The 14,729-nt window shown below is 39.3% G+C and overlaps 1 protein-coding gene across 3 annotated transcripts in view; it reads right to left on the reverse strand.

The window, feature by feature from the left end:
• Positions 7,498–14,729, reverse strand: part of LZTFL1 (leucine zipper transcription factor like 1) — a 30,044-nt gene continuing 22,812 nt past the window's right edge. For 2 of the 3 annotated variants that reach the window (XM_021068643.1, XM_001926820.4), the window contains exons 8-10: positions 12,605–12,781; positions 11,284–11,387; positions 7,498–10,259 (exon numbers count right to left, since the gene is read on the reverse strand). In XM_021068643.1, the coding sequence (XP_020924302.1) occupies positions 10,241–10,259; positions 11,284–11,387; positions 12,605–12,781 (300 nt within the window). In that variant the 3' untranslated portion in view covers positions 7,498–10,240. The remainder of the gene's footprint in view (positions 10,260–11,283; positions 11,388–12,604; positions 12,782–14,729) is intronic. The other variant, XR_002337510.1, reaches the window with a different exon arrangement.

The following is a 14,729-nucleotide window of genomic DNA, read 5'->3' on the forward strand; positions in this document are numbered from 1 at the left end:
GGTTTTACCCCAGGAGTAGGTGACCCTCCTGTTCTGCCACAATGCAGCGTGAAGATCCTTGGTCACCTTGACATTCTGCAGAAAATCATGCTGGCCCACCACACTGATGACAAAATGTCAACTGGACCTTGGAGAACAGAAACCGGCAAACATTTGGATGCTTCTTAAGAGACACATCAGAGAGGAGGGGATGAATCCTGCCAAGATTCAGAAGCGTAACGGAGTGCTAAAGCTTCTGGAGGTCCAGGGATCTAGGGGAGGCTGGGGCTCCTTGCCAAGTCAACAGCTAGCAACTTTGTCTTGAAGCTTCTATCACTAGGAAAGGCACAACACAAAACGGTCTTTGGATCCTGAAGCCAGCATGACCCGCACTCAGGAATACATCTCTGACCATTTGTTGGGTCATTCAGAAGGCTGCCAGTTTTGAGTGCACACAGTCAGAGAGGGTGTAGCCCTTTGTGCTTCAGACTATAGCACAGAACGTGTCTGTCCCCTTGGTCTACATGTCCCAAAAGATCCACAGTGCAAGCGGCAGTCGTTGGTAAAGAAGCTCACAAGCCCCAAATCAGACAGTTGCAGTGCAGAAATTTCTAGGCTTCTGGATCAAAGCAGTGAAGAACTATTCAGTCTTTGAAAAGCAGGTCCCAGCGTACGACTAGGCCCTTGTACAGACTAAGTCATCTACCATGAGCTGAATCTTGTCAGAATCACTAAATCATAAGGTCAGGCAGGCCCCTCATTAATCCATAATCAAATAAAAATGCTACACTCAGGACTGGGCCAAGAAGGTTCAAGGCATGAGCAAACTGCACAGATGGTCTAGATTTCCAGGCCATTACAGTAATACCTGGCCCTTTGCTCACACCTATGGCAACAGAGGAAAAAAAGCCCAGGTTTGGTAAATGAATGGCTCAGTGCAATATCTGGTTAAAAGCCACAAATGTTTCGCTACTGTTTTACAGTTCCACTCAGTGGTTGAAAGACAGTTTGGGTGGAAATCCCCTCAGTGGACAGATCCTCAAGCAGTGCCCTTAGTCAACCGGGTGTGAGGGAGAGGTCAGGGCTAAGAGTATATACAGACTTTTGAGCACAGTGAATGATTTGACTGGAGGCCAGAGTCCCAGAAGGATCAGGTTTGGAAGACTGAAAACGAGGAGGTCTGGGAAAGAGGCATGTGAACAGATTCACTGTAAAAAGTACAGAGAGTGTGGGGATTGATTTTTTTTGTTTGTTTGCTTTTTAGGGCCACATGTGTGGTGTACAGTTACCACTGAGCCACTTGGGAATGACCTGTTTTTTTTTTTTTTAAGCTTTTTCTTTTCTTTTCTCTCTCTTTTTTTTTTTTTTAGGGCCGCACCCGTGGCGTATGGAGCTTCCTGGGCTAGGGGTCGAATTGGAGCTGCAGCCGCTGGCCTATACCAGTTAGAGCAATGCTGGATCTGAGCTGCATCTTCGACCTATACCACAGCTCATGGCAATGCCGGATCCTTAACCCACCAAGCAAGGCCAGGGATCGAACCTGCGTCCTCATGGATACTAGTCAGATTTGTTTCCACTGAGCCACGACAGGAACTCCTATTTTGGTTGATTCCAAGTTTTGGCAATTATAAATAAACCTGCTACAAATATCCATGTATAGGTTTCTGTGTGGACCTAAGATTTCAACTCCCTTGGGTAAATATCAGTAAGTACAATTGTTGGATCATATGGCAAGAGTTTGTTTAGTTTTGTAAGAAATACCAAACTGTCTTCCAAAGTGGCTGTACCATTTTGCATTCCCACTAGCAGTTGATGAAGGCTCCTGTTGCTCCACATTTTTCAGCCAGCATTTTGAGTTGTCAGTGTTGTATATTTTGGTTCTTCTAATAGTTGTGTAGTGGTACCTCTCTGCTATTTTATTTTGCATTTCCCTGATGACATATGATGTAGAACATTTTTTTTTCATATGCTTATTTGCCAGCTATATGTCTTTTTGGTGAGATATGTGTTAAGATCTTTGGTCCATTTTTACTGGTGAGTTTTCAGTGTTCTTTGTATATTCTGGATAACAGTCCTTTACCAGATGCATCTTTTGCAAATATGTTCTCTCCGTCTGTGGCTCTCATTCTCTTGACATTATCTTCTGTTGAGCAGATGTTTTTAATTTCAGTGACGTTTAGCTTCTCAATTCTTTCTTTCTTGGATTAATGCTGTATCTAAAAAGTCATCATTCTATCCAAGGCCATCTAGGTTTTCTCCTGTTATTTTCTATGAGTTTTATAGTTTTATATTTTATATTTAGATCTATAATCCATTCTTACTTTTCCTAAAAGCTGTAAGGTCTGTGTCAAGATGCATTTTGTCACATGTGGATGGCCAGTTGTTCTAGCACCCTTTGTTGAGAAAACTATCTTTGCTCCATTGTAAGATCTTTGCTCTTCTACCAAATTGACTATATTCGTGTGGGTCTATTTCTGGGCTCTCTATTCTGTTCCACTGGTCTATTTGTCATTTCCTTCACCAATACCACCTTATCTTGATTATGACAACTTTATAATTAGTTTTGATGTTGGGTAGTGTCAGTCCTCCAACTTTTGTTTCTTCCATAATATTGTGTTGGCTATTCTGAGTCTTTTGCCTCTCCATATAAACTTTAGAACTAGTTGTCTCCCAAATGATATCTACAAAATGATATTAACAAATTTACAAAATAACTTGCTAGGATTTTGATTGGGTTTGCAGTGAATCTACAGATTAAGTTGGGAGTAAGTGGCATCTTGACAATACTGTCTTCCTGACCATGAATATGAAATGTCTACTTATTTAGTTCTTCAATGATTTATTTCAACAGAGTTTTGTAGTTTTCCTCATACAGATCTTTCACATAGTTTTTTATTTTTCCTTTTTTTTAGGGCTGCACCAGTGACACATGGAAGTTCCCAGGCTAGGAGTTGAATCGGAGCTACAGCTGCCGGCCTATGTCACAGCCATAGCAACACAAGATCTGAGCTGCATCTGTGACCAACACCACAGCCCACAGTAACACCGGATCCTTAACCACTGAGCGAGGTCAGGGATCAAACTTGCATCCTCATGGATACTAGTCATGTTCATTACCACTGAGCCATTATAGGAATTCCCTCACATATTTTTTGTAGATTATGCCCAAGGATGTCATTTTTGAGGGTGCCGAAGTAAGGGTGTTGTGCTTTAAATTTCAAATTCCACTTGTTCATTGTTGGTATACAAAACAATATATTGATTTTTGTGTATCACCTTTGTATATTATAACCTTATTATAATCATTTGCTAGTTCCAGGAAGTTTTGTTGTTGTTTATTCTTGCATATTTTATAGATAGTTGTGTTATTTACATATCAAGTCTTATCACTTCTCGCCTAATCTGTATACTTTTTATTTCCTTTTCTAGTATTATTTCATTAGCTGGAACTTCTTTTTTTTTTTTTTTTTTTTTTTTTGCCTTTTTGTCTTTTTGTCTTTTGCTGTTGTTGTTGTTGTTATTGCTATTTCTTGGGCCGCTCCCGCGGCATATGGAGGTTCCCAGGCTAGGGGTCGAATCGGAGCTGTAGCCACCGGCCTACGCCAGAGCCACAGCAACGCAGGATCCGAGCCGCGTCTGCAACCTACACCACAGCTCACGGCAACGCCGGATCCTTAACCCACTGAGCAAGGGCAGGGACCGAACCCGCAACCTCATGGTTCCTAGTCGGATTCGTTAACCACTGCGCCACGACGGGAACTCCTGGAACTTCTAATACAATGTTGAAAAGGAGTGAGAGGAGACAGTGTTTCTTTGTACCTGATCTCAGTGGGAAATCTTCAAGTTTCTTACCCTTAAGTATAAGGGATGGACCTTCCTATCTCTTGTCAATGCCCACCAGAGGACAGCCATTGCAGAAAGTGCTGAAGAGCTAGGTGGACAGGCAGGCTCGTCCATAGATGTCAGCCAGTCTCGGTCCTCAGTGGCTTCAGTGCTTAGACAATGAACCCATTTAAGAAGCAGTCACAGTGGCAGGGAGGAGGCTCTATATGGAGCCCCTCTCAACAATGCTCAGTTAGCTACTGCTGCTGATGAATATTCAAATTATCAGCAGTAGAAAAAATTTGTGCTACGGGTTTGCCTTACCTGTCCACCAAGCTTCTGCCAATGCCACCAATGAGGGCTCACATGGGATTCTGCCTAACTTTGCCTCAGACCAAGGGACCCATTTGGCTAAAGTCAGAAATATGACAATGGGAATAAGGACACAAGCTCTGTTGGTCCCATCTTGTAAGGCATCACTTGGAAGTTGCCAGATTACTAAATTTTGGAATTATGTGACAGCATGCCCTATGGGGCTGAGGTGTTGTCCTTCATGATATAATACATATATTGAACCAACAACCAGATCACATAATTCTAAGAATCAAAGGGTATAAATAGGAGTGGCTCCTCTCACCATTATTTGGTTACTCACTTGAGGATTCTGTGTTTCCAGATTCTATAGCTTTTAGGCTCTGGACATTAGTGTTCATTTGGGAGCCCTTTAAGTCCATGGACTAGAGGCAAAGAAAGGAGTTAGCACACTGGCAAAGGGTAAATAACCCTAATCATCACAAGGAGTTTGGATTGTTGCTACATAATGAGGCAGTAAGAAGTTTTTCTGGACTCGGGATTTATAGGGGTGTTTTTTTGGTGATATTTAGGGACAATAGTAAGTGGGAAATTCCACAAGTTCGGCACGACAACTGCAAAATAATCATGGACTCAGACCCCTAAGAGAGGAAGGTCTGGCTCATCTCACCAAGCAAGCAATTCTGACTAGCAGAAATGCTAGCCGAGGGCGAAGGGGAATCTATATAGGTGGAAATTTGCCACAGTGCCTGAGGGGCATCCCCAGCAGGACTGAGCCTTAGGTGCCTATAGTGGTGACTCTCAATTTGTTTCAAGTCCTGAGGACCTCCTGGAATCACTTACCAAATAAACTACCTACACCCAAATCCTTATCCTAAGGTCTGCATTTGAAAGAACCCAAGTAAGACCCTTTTCAACAAGGTTATCATGTAAACCCACACAGCTATGGTCAATTAATCTACAACAAAGGCAGCAAGTATATACAATGGAGAAAAGACAGTCTCTTCAATAAGTGATGTTGGGAAAACTGGACAGTTACATATAAAAGAATGAGATGACAACATTTTCTTACACTATACACAAAAATAAACTCAAAATGGATTAAAGACCTAAATATAGACTGGATACTATAAAACTCTTAAGAGGAAAACATAGGCGGAATACCCTTTGACATAAATCACAGCAATATCTTTTTGGGTCAACCATCTAAGAGTAATGAAAATAAAAACAAAAAATAAAGAAATGAGATCTTATTACACTTAAAAGGTTTTTTATGCAAAGGAAACCATAAACAAAACAAAAAGACAACCCACAGGATGGGAGAAAATATTTGCAAATGAAGCAACCAACAAGGGATAAATCTCCAAAATATACAAACAGCTCATGCAACTCGATATTAAAAAAAAACTCCAAAAAACAACTCAATCAAAAAATGGGCAGAAGATCTAAATAGACATTTCTCCAAAGAAGACATACAGATAGCCAAAGCAAATGAAAAGATCCTCAGCATCACTTATTAGAGAAATGCACATCAAAACTACAATGAGGTATCACTCCACACCAGTCAGAATGGCCATCATCAAAAAGTCTACAAACAATAAATGCTGGAGAAGGAGTGGAGAAAAAGAAACCCTCTTGCACTACTTCTGGGAATGGAAATTGGTGCAGCTACCATGGAGAACACAGTATGGAAATTCCTTTAAAAAAATAAAAATAGAACTACCATATGATTGAGCAATCCCACTCCTGGGCATATATCTGGAGAAAACCATAATTCAAAGAGATACATGAATCCCTATGTTCACTGAAGCACTGTTTACAATAGCCAAGTCATGGAAACAACCGTAAGGTTCATCAACAGAGGAATGGATAAAGAAGATGTGGTATGTACATACAATGGAATATTACTCAGCCATAAAAAGGAATGAAATAATGCCATTTGCAGCAACATGACTGGACCTAGAAATTATAGTAACTAAAGTAACTCAGACCAAGAGAAATATCATATGTTATCATCTAAATGTAGAATCTAAAAAAATGATACAAATCAACTTATTACACAACAGAAACGGACCCACAGATGTTGCAAACAAACTTATGGTTACCAAAGAGGAAAGGTTGGGGGGAGGGATAAATTAGGAGTTTAGGATTGACATATACATACTAGTATATGTAAAATAGATAACCAATGAGGACCTACTGTATGGCACATGGAACTCTACTCAACATTCTGTAATAACCTATATAAGAATCTGGAAAAGAATGGATGTGTGTATATGTATAGCTGACTCACTTTGCTGTTCACCTGAAACTAATACGATATTGTAAATCAACTATACTTCAATAAAAAATAAAAATAAATTAAAAAACCCCCAAGGTTAGGCATTCCCTTTGCGGCTCAGTGGGTTAAGGACCCGTGTCTCCGTGAGGATTTGGGTTCAATCCCTGGCCTCACTCAGTGAGTTGAGGATCTGGCATTGAAGCAAGCTGTGCTATAGATTGCAGATGTAGCTAGGATCTGGTGTTGACGTGGCTATGGCACAGGCACCAGCTGCAGCTCTGATCTGAGCCCCACCCCCAGCTTGGGAACTTCCATATGTCACAAGTGCAGCCACAAAAAGAAAAAAAAAAAAAAAAATCCAAACCAATAAGGTTTTCATGGTCTCTGACAAGCACCTTGCTGCAATCCTGATACACTCTTATCTCCTCTTTCTCCTAAAAGACAAATGAGTTTGCTATGATTTCTTGCTAGGGAGACCTATGCTGGCGCCTGGTGATTATAAGTTTCTTCTCTAAATACTCATCAAAAGCCACTTAATAAAGCTATTAACTTGACAGCAGGCCCATTGCTACTTTTAAACATAAAGGATTTTCGAATTCCAATTTTGCTTGTCCAATACTGGTGAGGTTTTATCTATAAAATACTGAAACATTTTTTTCTACATGGTATTGAAAATAATTTTGTTTAAATATTATCTAAATACTATTTTTGTCTAAATACTAAAAAATATCTTGCTGAGATGGTTCTTATTCTGAAAGATTTGCTTATATGAGCAAAATCATGTCTTGAGTTTCTAATGTCAAAGCTTTAGAATATAAGACCTACACAAAAACAAATCATTAGAGCCAATTTTTCTGCAATCCAGTCTACCTAAAAGTGCCATGCATTTAAAGATATTCATGAATATCTCCATAAACCCTTTCCAGTTCATCAGAATGGAAATAAAGAATAGAAAAAGTTTTATCAAATAGCATTATAAATACAATGTAGAGCTATATTTTCCTTATAATGAGTTATGTAAGACATAAGCAAATGATCATTAAACACTTATTTAATGACAAAATGTAACACAAGAAAAAATAAATACTTAATATTGAACAGATTAATAACATAATCCTTTATATTTTATTTTTGGCAATAAAGGGCATGAGTCACAGTTTGGGAGAAGCTTTGAATATTTAAGCTAAACTAAAGCTGCATTATGAGAGCCACAATGTACAGTTTATACAGCTTAGCACACTGAAATCAATCAAGGCTTGAGGCAGTGTTCCTAGAAACCCAAAATAGATCAATTTTAAAAAGGGTTCCTTTCTTAGTTAAATGAAATAAATTTAAAAGTAGGAAATTATTCAAAAACTAAAAATTTAATACTGCATTTTGATATGCAGCATTTAATACTGCATTTAATATGCACATGAGTTTTGCAAACACACACACACACACACACACACATGCAAACAGTGACAAAACCAGGGCACAAAAATCTTCATGGTGATTTATGTCAAAGAGTATCACATCTGTTGATCTTAATGCAGGGCATAGTCACATTGTAAGGTTTCATACATACTTTTGAATTTATTATTGAATTGGAATATGCTATATGGAATATTTAAAACTTGCTACCAAAAAAAACCAAGTCAAAATACTACCCAGCAACACAGATTTCTCAACATAATTTCCTTTCCTATGGGCATCAAACTAAGACACATATAATGAGAAAATAGATTTTTTTTTTTGCAAGGTACACAAGCCATTTAAGCAATAGTTCTATTTCTAATTTACATAGAATAACCTGGTCCATAAATAATGGAATGGTTTTTGGAGAGATCTGTCCAGGGTGAGACTGGACCCCTCAGTACAAGCTTAAAAGACACAGAACCACAGGACCCAGTGAATGACCCAGTGAGGGACAAGTGACAACTACACAGTAAGTGCTGGCTTGTTAGTGGATGTTTTCCCTCCCTTCTCTGATGCATCCATCTTTTAAAAACTCCCCTCTGTGTCCTTTTTTGGGGAAATTATCTTACCCATTATCATTTGTTCCTTCAGTATTTTAACATTAAAACCTACAAGAAAAACATCAAATTCAAGGCTAGTATTAAAAGCTGGAATAAAAATAATGAGCCTTGTCCTCCCATTAGGATTCTTCTTGGAGAATAAAATATTCATTTAGGGTGTGATACTCTGCCTTTGGAAGTGGCAATAATTACTTTCTAAATAATGTGTTAAGATTAAGTACTTCCTGGAGTTCCCACTGTGGTGCAATGGGATTGGTGGTGCACTCTGCAGCGCCAGGATGCAGGTTCGAACCGGGCCTGGCATAGTGGGTTAAAGGATTTGGTGTTGCTGCAGCTGAGGTGTAGGTGGCAACTGGGGCTCGGATCTGATCCCTGGCCTGGGAACTCCATATACCATGGGGTGGCCAAAAAAAAAGAAAAATAGAAAAAAGAAAAAAAAAGTAAGTCCTTTCTTTCTGAGGCATTACTGCTTTATGGACTTTATCCTTATAGTATATTGTTTATCCTTATAGTATATTGCTGTATTAGTCACTGCAGATTTGATTCCTAATTTCTAATGATTTACTCAAAATTATACAAGAAAAAGCAGGACTGATGGATATACAAATTCTCTTGAAAATGCAGTTCCTATAAATGCATGTAAATAAATAAATACTCTAAAACTGAATCTGAGATCTGGTAATTTAATTTTTTATATAATGATTTTTTTCCATTATAGCTAGTTTACATGGTAATTTATTTTATATTGAATAAAATTTTTTGAAAGTGTTCTCATTTAATTAATTTTTTAATTTTTATATATTTTTTTGTCTTTTTGTCTTCTCTAGGGCTGTACCTGATCCGACTAGGATCCATGAGGATGCAGGTTCAATCCCTGGCCTCGCTAAGTAGCTGTGATATAGGTAGCAGATGCGGCTTGGATCCCGCATTGCTGTGGCTTTGGTGTAGGCCAGCAGCTGTAGCTCCGATTCGACCCATAGCCTGGGAACTTCCATACGCTGCAGGTGCAGCCCTTAAAAAAAAAAAAAAAAAAAAAAAAATTTAAATACAAAAGTTTAAAAAATAAAGGAATACTCTGGAACCTGAAATATAAAGATCACATTTATTCTGAGCCCAGATCCTTTCTCGACTGTAAAAGTACAGGATGGCTTTGCCTTTTCCATCACTGATACAGACTCATGATAAGTTGTGCTACAAAAAATGTCTGACCCTCCTCTGCTAAACACAGCTTTGAGCCAGAGAAACTGAAGGAGTTAATCGAATCCTCATATTCACTGTTAATTTTCATTGTAATTGGTAAAAATCATGCTTATAATGGATGGTATTCATATTTTTAATAAATTCATATATTTTTGATGATTAAATAGAGAAATCAATTTCATTTTAAAAAATAAGGTTTATTTGTAATTATATTTAATAATTCTGTATTTACTTTTACTCTGGGGAATGTACAACTACAGACAATGCTGGCATTAACATTTATTGAAAAGGTGTACTCTTTATACTAATGCAAAAGAGTAAGTCTCTTCTTCCCACTCTAAAAGCCTGTTTTTTGCTATGAAGTTCTCATTGCAGTTTAACTAAGACTTTGGAGCACTAGGCAGAGAGGAGTTTGAGACAAGAGGCCAGAATCCGTCGGTAAGTTTTCTCTCTTCTCAATTAGTTAACTGAAATAGGAACTCTAGTTCTAAATATTAGAAGCAAACTCTAAATCATAGAAAAATAAAGACAGGGAATATAATAAACTGCTTCAAATACATGCCTGAGGTGAGAAACAGCTTTGTACTTTCACACTGTGGCAGCCTTCAGATGAAATCTTCTTCAGTTTTTAATCTTCAGGTTCGTATCTGGAAATAGATATTTATTAAATTAAGACCATACCATCATGATACCTCACCTGTTGCTGTTGTTGCCAAAATATCTCCAGTGACTTAACTGGTAACACTTCATTTTTTCCCTGAAAATCACTGCTAAAGTAGAAGTCAGATACATTCAAGGCATGACAAGGGTGACTCAGGGGATCCTGCAGCAGGTGGAGAATGGACCAGGTAACTGCTCAACACCTTCAGGCTCCAAGTCTACATTTGGCATCTAGATCCATGATAGCTTAGCAGATTCAGTAATGATCTGACACCCTGATGGTCACAAACAGCTGACACAGTTTTGTGGGTAAAGGGTTAACAAACTCCCTTCTCTAAGAACAAATCTGACCTTGGATTCACTTTCCAGCTCTGGTCCCCTGGAACCCTGATTAGGGTGAAATGACAGTTGAGTTTCCAGGCAGAACTGCTGACAACAGAAATGACCTTGATTGGGAGACTACATCTGGACCAGGAGAACTGTGAATAGCTAGCTATATATCTGCAGTGGGAGCCACGGCTTAGGCTTCCCTGTCTGCAGTGAGTTCCTGTACACAGCTGTGTCCCTGCCTATACCAGAGACACAAGTCCTATGTGGGCCATGGACTTCTAAGCCATACTGCCTCTGGCAGCCACACATGGACCTCACTTTCTAGCACCTAAACTGTCACGTGAGGGCACAGCACAACCAGGTCTTGACTGATGCAGGAGCCCACTGAGAAGTGCCCAGCCCTGCCCAACATTCTGCTAAGTGAATCCACTGCCAAGAATAGCCTAGTGTAGCCCTGTGTGACTCTAACAGTCTGGCTGAACCTAAGAAGAAACCCTGGAGGGCATTAGAAACGAGGCCTGGCCACAACCCCTCTGCTTCCCTCAAACGCAAGCTTCTGGACTGAATGACAGAGCAGCTCCCTGCTGGCCTGACCTCTCCAGACACAAGATTAGATTTAATGAAGGGCAGACAACAATGCAGCGGGGAGACAATCTGAGAGGCAGGGTCAGGAGCGCTTACTTTGCCAGTCTTTTCCTCAGGTCTTTGATTTGGTCATTCTTCTTGGTAAGAATCTCTTTCATGTTTCGATACGCTGCTGTTTGTTGGAATTTCTTCTCTAACTCCTGCATAGCAAAAAAAGTCAGCACATTACTAAGAAACATCTAAGGAGAGAACAAATCTGATGAAAATGTATAATTTTCTGCTCTAATTTTACTAAGATTCTGTTTATATTATTTTCTAAATAAAATACATATATATACTTACATAAAATTAAGACTATTTGAACCTTAAAAATACATTCTTTGAAATGAGAAGACAATAAAATAGTAACATTTCCCCAAATACAGTATTAGCAAGTAACTCAAACATACTATGCCACACACATGGGAAATCTATTTGAACAAGTAAATTCATTTTCAGATAAAACAAGCACACTCTTTTTTCCAAATCCCATAGTAGTGCCAATATTTTAGGAGAAGGATTTTTTTTTTTCTTGGCTGCAGCCATGGCATGTGGAATTTCCCAGGCCAGAGATGGAACCCACACCACAGCAGCAACCCGAGCCACAATGCCAGATCTTTATCCTGCTAAGCCACCAGGGAACTCCAGGAAGAGGATTTTTAATTCAGTTAGATTTTAGGCCCCATTATTCTTAAGAGTCTCATTCCTAAAGCAAACAAAAACAAAAACTAAACCAGTTCTCCACATATTTCATATACCTTAAGAAAAAGGTATAGAATACTTTTAAAAAAGCCTCCCATCCCTCTGCCAGACTGTAAGAGAGACAATCAGAAAGAGAAATACAGGGGTGCAAGGTAGTGGGCGCAGGCCACCTGTGGTGGCGTATTTACCACACAACAGGAAGGAGTGTGTTTTTTTTTTTTTTTTTTTTTTTTTTATCATCACAGATATTTTTTGTGTGTGTCTTTTCTAGGGCCACACCAGAGGCATATGGAGGTTCCCAGACTAGGGGTCTAACTGGAGCTGTAGCCGCCAGCCTACACAAGAGCCACAGCCATGTGGGATCCGAGCCGAGTCTGCAACCTACACCACAGCTCATGGCAATGCCGGATCCTTAACCCCACTGATTGAGGCCAGGGATCAAACCTGAAACCTCATGGCTCCTAGTTGGATTCGTTAACCACTGAGCCACGACAGGAACTCCCATCACAGATATTTTAGTGCAAAATCTCAGTGCCTGAAATTGACAAATCTTTAGAACACAAACTGCCTAATACCTTGAGAAAAAATAAGGTGAATTTGCAATTGTCCAACATTTTCCTTAGTTACACTTACACTGTGTTCATCACTTAACTGGACGTGAACAAACAAATCTTACCTTTTCAGCCATGCTCAGTTGCTCCTGCACCCTGAGGAGGTCATGTTTGGCCGTGGCTAGATTCTCTTCCAGAGACTTCTGGTTTTCGGTCTGGTCATTAAGTGTCTTCTGAAATTCACTCTTTAAAGCAGCAACTGTGTTTTCCAAGTCACTCAAGTCTTGGGCCTTTACAAAATCCTGTGAAGAATACATACAAGTGCTTAATTTCATGCTGGCATCCTAAATAGTAACTGTTTTAGATTCAACATCACAGGTGATGGAAACAGAGAGTGCTGTGTGTTGCATGTGCACTTCAGCATCCCTGCTAGCCTACTCTGCTGCTCCAGCCCCATGAAGGTCACCAGCCTGCCCAGTTTACCCTCAGCCCCCAATACATAGTGTCCTGTGTAGGCTGACACTCAGTGGTCACTGATTTCTAAGTAAGTAAAGCATGACTTATGAACTACTAGAATTCCAAAGTGGAAAAGAGAGGTGAGATCCTAAATTTGACAAGGCAGTTTCCTTCCCAGAGATAGGGTTGGCAAGTAAGTTCCATTTTTGAAAAGTTAAAAAAAAATCCTCGTGAAAAAAAAAAATCCCTGTTAAGAATTTTGAATGATACCGATGGAAAAATCAATTACAATTTATATCGAAAAATGTAAGATACATTTTAGTCATTACTTACAATAAAATATTATGAGAGCCTAATTAATGCTTACTGATTATATGGCTTGTTAAATTTATAAGACTTTGAGTTTTTAATGTTAATTTGATATGCACATATTTGTACACTTTGTCAGTGTAATACAAGCAGCTGGATGTTCTCCCTGCCTGCACCTTGTTTTTAACTAGATAACATTTATAACAGAAAAAAGTTATATTAATAAAACAGGAAAATGGTCTGTAATTGCTAAATATCAAGATGAAGGGGTACTATCATCAAAAGAAACATTTCTTACTTATTTTTGAAATCTGGTCTTAAAAAGATTTTACTTCATTGCATTTGGTAAAGGCCTGTATTTTACTTTTGCCAAAATCTTACAAGTAAAATTGGAGCAAAGTCCATAATGGCTTTTAAAACAAATTCACCATCCAAATATGTGTCCAACTGTTTTACTTGTGAGAAATTATAAAGCTGTTCTAGAGTATTTAGCTGTTTTATAAATTTATGGTCCTTGGCATATAATGATTGAAAATCATGTATTTTTTTTTAAACCATGTAAGCAGTATCATTCTATTTTTTCTTTTCTTTTTTGGCTGCCCCAAGGCATATGGAGTTCCTGGGCCAGGGATGAGATCTGAGCCACAGCTGCAACCCAAACCACAGCTGCTGCACTGCCAGATCCCTAACCCACTGTCCCAGGCCCCGGGACTGAACCTGCATTCCAATGCTCCCAAGACGCTGCTGATTCTGTTGTACCACAGCAGGAACTCCAAAAGTATCCTTCTATTTAAAAAATATCTACAGATGAAATTATGTAATACATCAAAAAAAAAAAAAAGCATGGGGGAGGGGAGAAGAAAGTAGAGGTAAATATGAAATAAGACTGGCCACGTCCTGATGACTGACTGGTAAAGCAGAGTGACGAGTACCTGGGGTTCATTACACTATTCTCTCTACTCCTGTATATGTGTGAAATTTTCCACAGAAAAAGTGCAACCAATGTCTAATGAAGTAGGTTTAAGGATTCTTTTTTTGTCTTTCTAGAGCCGCACCCATGGCATATGGAGGTTCCCAGTCTAGGGGTTGAATTGGAGCGGTAGCTGCTGGCCTATGCCACAGCCACAGCAACTCAGGATCCGAGCAGTGTCTGCAACCTACACCACAGTTCATGGTGTAGGGCCAGGGATCATACCTGAATCCTCATGGATATGGGCAGTAATACTCAGCCATAACGGGGAATTCCCTAGGATTCTTTAGCAGACATACACAATGGTACTACAACCACTAGAAAAGCCGGTGCTGCACTGAAAATTCACTCAAATGGTCCTGCCGACATGATCCTATTACAGCATCTCAACAGCTTTTATGGGAGGGAGAACCTCGCACACCATGACTTCCAGGGAGGAGTGATACCCAGTCATTACACTCAGACAAGCCTGGAAAACTTCAACACCGATTTCACTGTATTACAGAGCCACTGTG

This window comes from Sus scrofa, chromosome 13, assembly GCF_000003025.6.
Source record: "Sus scrofa isolate TJ Tabasco breed Duroc chromosome 13, Sscrofa11.1, whole genome shotgun sequence".
Taxonomy (NCBI): Eukaryota; Metazoa; Chordata; class Mammalia; order Artiodactyla; family Suidae; genus Sus; species Sus scrofa.